At 37.7% G+C, this 3,965-nt stretch overlaps 1 protein-coding gene across 1 annotated transcript in view; it reads right to left on the reverse strand.

The window, feature by feature from the left end:
* Nucleotides 1-1,257: 1,257 nt before the first annotated feature.
* LOC107706004 (uncharacterized) overlaps nt 1,258-3,965 on the reverse strand; it is a 29,084-nt gene continuing 26,376 nt past the window's right edge. The window contains exons 2-3 of the mRNA XM_016509563.1: nt 2,608-3,067; nt 1,258-1,458 (exon numbers count right to left, since the gene is read on the reverse strand). Of these exons, the coding sequence (XP_016365049.1) occupies nt 1,258-1,458; nt 2,608-3,067 (661 nt within the window). The remainder of the gene's footprint in view (nt 1,459-2,607; nt 3,068-3,965) is intronic.

The following is a 3,965-nucleotide window of genomic DNA, read 5'->3' on the forward strand; positions in this document are numbered from 1 at the left end:
CCCTTCTGCACTAAACAAGTTCTCATAATATGATTTTATTTCTTTTAATATTTCCTCATTTGTTTCTACTACTACACCATTTTCTCCTTTTATTTCTTTAATCATTCCAGCTTTTCCTCTTCCTTTTTCCAGATCAAAGAAAAACTTAGTGCACTTCTCCCCCTCCACTGTATGTTTTGCTTTGCTTCTTAATCTTGCCCCTTCATATTTTTCCTCTTCCATTTCTTTCAATATTCCCTCTAATTCTTTTATCTTTTGTATATCTTTTCCATTCTCATTCTTCAATTCGTTATTTAATTTTTCTCTTAGCTCTCTTTCCTTAGCCTACAATACTTTATTGTAAACTTTTTAACTAAATATTTCACATTCTCCCACCACATTCTTTTGTCTTCATTATACATTTCGTTTTCTTTTTCCCTTTCAATAATTTCCTTTATACTTAAAACATAGTCTTCGTTCTTTAAAACCTCAGTGTTTAAAACCCATACCCCCGGTCCTCTTTTCTCAGTGCTCCAGTCTATTTGAATAAAAATTGGTTTATGGTCACTAAAACTTGTTTCCACATATTTAATTTTCCCGATAATACCTTCAACATTTCTTGTGCATAAAATAAAATCAATTCTTGTCTGACGCATAAAATCTCCCACTAACTGCTTCCTTGAGTATTCCTTAGTCTTTCCATTCCTTTCTCTCCATACATCAATCATATTACTTTCTTCCATTAATTTCAGTTCTTTTCTTTCTTTGTTTTTAAAAACTATTCCCTCAACTATTCCCTAAATTTCTAATTTACTAAAAACAGTATTAAAATCACCCATCATAATAACTTTATGTTTCTTTTAAAAATCTCGTAACACATTAAAATACTCTTTCTTTTCGTTCTCTTCTGTTGGTGCATGAACATTAACCATAATTACCTTTTTCCCCTCATACTCCATTTCAAACGCTATACATTTCCCGTCTTTGTCATTATACATTGTCTTACATGATACACCACTGTTTTCTTTTATTAAAACCGCAACTCCTCTTCCCAGCCTCCCATCACCATTATTATATAAAATCCCTCCACTCCACCGTTTCCTTATTTCAGTCATGTACCCTTCCCTCCAATTAGTTTCTTGTAGTAAAATCACATCTTCTCCTTTACACATTTCTTTCACTTTTTCAAATTTTCTTATGTCCAAAAGCCCTCTAGCATTAAAAGTAACAATTCTTAAAAGCATAAAACATATAAAAACATACGTAAAACCCATAAACTCAGTCCATCTCCTCCAAACCCTTTAACAACTCATACTTATTCGTACTCTCAATACCATCATCTTTAGGCACTCTTTTTCTTGCAGTCTCTAAATTGGGCACTACCTTTACAGATCTTCTTCTTTTTGATGCTTTCCCCTGTGTCTCCTCATTTTCTTTTCCTTGTTCACTTTCCTTTGTAGCAGATTGTTCCTTATTACTCTGATCATTAAGTTCCACAGTGTCCAACACCTTTTGCAAACTGTCAGTCACATCCATCTGTGTAAATAAAATTCCCTCCTGTTGTGCATCGCTCAATTCTTTATTCCTTTGATCGTCCAGTTCCACAGTATCCAAAGCACTTTGCCTTATTTTTCTTACTTTTCTGTATTAGCCTACAATACTTTATTGTAAACTTTTTAACTAAATATTTCACATTCTCCCACCACACTTTTTTGTCTTCATTATACATTTCGTTTTCTTTTTCCCTTTCAATAATTCCCTTTATACTTAAAACATAGTCTTCGTTCTTTAAAACCCATCTTTTCTCAGTGCTCCAGTCTATTTGAATAAAAATTGGTTTATGGTCACTAAAACTTGTTTCAACATATTTAATTTTCCCGATAATACCTTCAACATTTCTTGTGCATAAAATAAAATCAATTCTTGTCTGACACATAAAATTCCCCACTAACTGCCTCCTTGAGTATTCTTTAGTCTTTTCATTCCTTTCTCTCCATACATCAATCATATTACTTTCTTCCATTAATTTCAGTTCTTTTCTTTCTTTGTTTTTAAAAACTATTCCCTCAACTATTCCCTAAATTTCTAATTTACTAAAAACAGTATTAAAATCTCCCATCATAACTTCTTTGTTTCTTTAAAAAATCTCGTAACATTAAAATACTCTCTTTTCGGTCTCTTCTGTTGGTGCATGAACATTAACCATAATTACTTTTTTGCCCTCATACTCCATTTCAAACGCTATACATTTCCCGTCTTTGTCATTATACATTGTTTTACATGATACACCACTGTTTTCTTTTATTAAAACCGCAACTCCTCTTCCCAGCCTCCCATCACCATTATTATATAAAATCCCTCCACTCCACCGTTTCCTTATTTCAGTCATGTACCCTTCCCTCCAGTTAGTTTCTTGTAGTAAAATCACATCTTCTCCTTTACACATTTCTTTCACTTTTTCAAATTTTCTTATGTCCAAAAGCCCTCAAGCATTAAATGGAACATTTCGTAAAACCCATAAACTCCGTCCATCTCCTCCAAACCCTTTAACAACTCATACTTATTCGTACACTCAATACCATCATCTTTAAGCACTCTTTTTCTTGCAGTCTCTAAATTGGGCATTACCTTTACAGATCTTCTTCTTTTTGATGCTTTCCCCTGTGTCTCCTCGTTTTCTTTTCCTTGTTCACTTTCCTTTGTAGCAGATTGTTCCTTATTACTCTGATCATTAAGTTCCACAGTGTCCAACACCTTTTGCAAACTGTCAGTCACATCCATCTGTGTAAATAAAATTCCCTCCTGTTGTGCATCGCTCAATTCTTTATTCCTTTGATCGTCCAGTTCCACAGTATCCAAAGCACTTTGCAAGCTGCCAGTCAAAACCATCTGAGTCCAAAACCCCCCGTCCTGTTGTGTTTGTATGTCCTGTTCGTTACACTCTTTCTGTTGTTCTGTATTGTTATTTGATTCTGGTCCTTCGCCTCGTACTCTTGTTTCGTCCTCTCGCTGCTCGTTGTCTCGTTCATGCACCCGCCCACCTACCTGCTGCTCTTCCTCCTCCTCCTCGCCCTCCATCCAACACTCACACTTATTTAAAACCAAATTGCAATCCGGGCACGTCACGGCGTTGCAGTTCCTCGCGAAGTGCCCACTCTCCTCACATTTAAAGCACTTGAACTCCGGGCAATCCTTCACCACATGGTCTGGGCTCATGCGTTTGTATATCCTGTTCGTTACACTCTTTCTGTTGTTCTGTATTGTTATTTGATTCTGGTCCTTCGCCTCGTACTCTTGATTCGTCCTCTCGCTGCTCGTGGTCTCGTTCATGCACCCGCCCACCTACCTGTTGCTCTTCCTCCTCCTCCTCGCCCTCCATCCAACACCCACACTTATTTAAAACCAAATTGCAATCCGGGCACGTAACGGCGTTGCAGTTCCTCGCGAAGTGCCCCCTCTCCTCACATTTAAAGCACTTGAACTCCGGGCAATCCTTCACCACATGGTCTGGGCTCATGCACAGCCGACAGGTCTTCACCTGATGGCTGTGCATCACCCGAAAGTATTGTGGACCCTCTGCCGTTTCTATTTTCGTGCTGTAAGGGAGGGAGGCCACCTCCTTCGGGAACCGCGTCTTTACATATCTCGTCCCGTCCTCAATGCTGGTGCCCGGATAAAAACGCCGCTTTATTTTTGAAATTGGGGAAACTCCCCATCCCTCCAGTTTATTTAAAATCTCTTCGTCAGCGAGGTAGACGGGCAGATGCATGAATGAGACAAGGTAGTCTCTGTTCTGTAATCTTTTCACAGCAACTGCTGCTGGGAGGACAAACTTAAAAACACAAAAAAAGTACACTGATGAAAATAAAGACGTATTTATAACAAAACAAACACAAAGAGGTCTGGTGAGCCTTTCTCACCCACTGCAGCCAAACACTTCCTGTACACCAGCAACTCACTAGCGCCCTTTTTTTTCCTTTTTTTTT

Source organism: Sinocyclocheilus rhinocerous, unplaced genomic scaffold (assembly GCF_001515625.1).
Source record: "Sinocyclocheilus rhinocerous isolate Xijiao unplaced genomic scaffold, SAMN03320098_v1.1 scaffold325, whole genome shotgun sequence".
NCBI classification, from domain to species: domain Eukaryota; kingdom Metazoa; phylum Chordata; class Actinopteri; order Cypriniformes; family Cyprinidae; genus Sinocyclocheilus; species Sinocyclocheilus rhinocerous.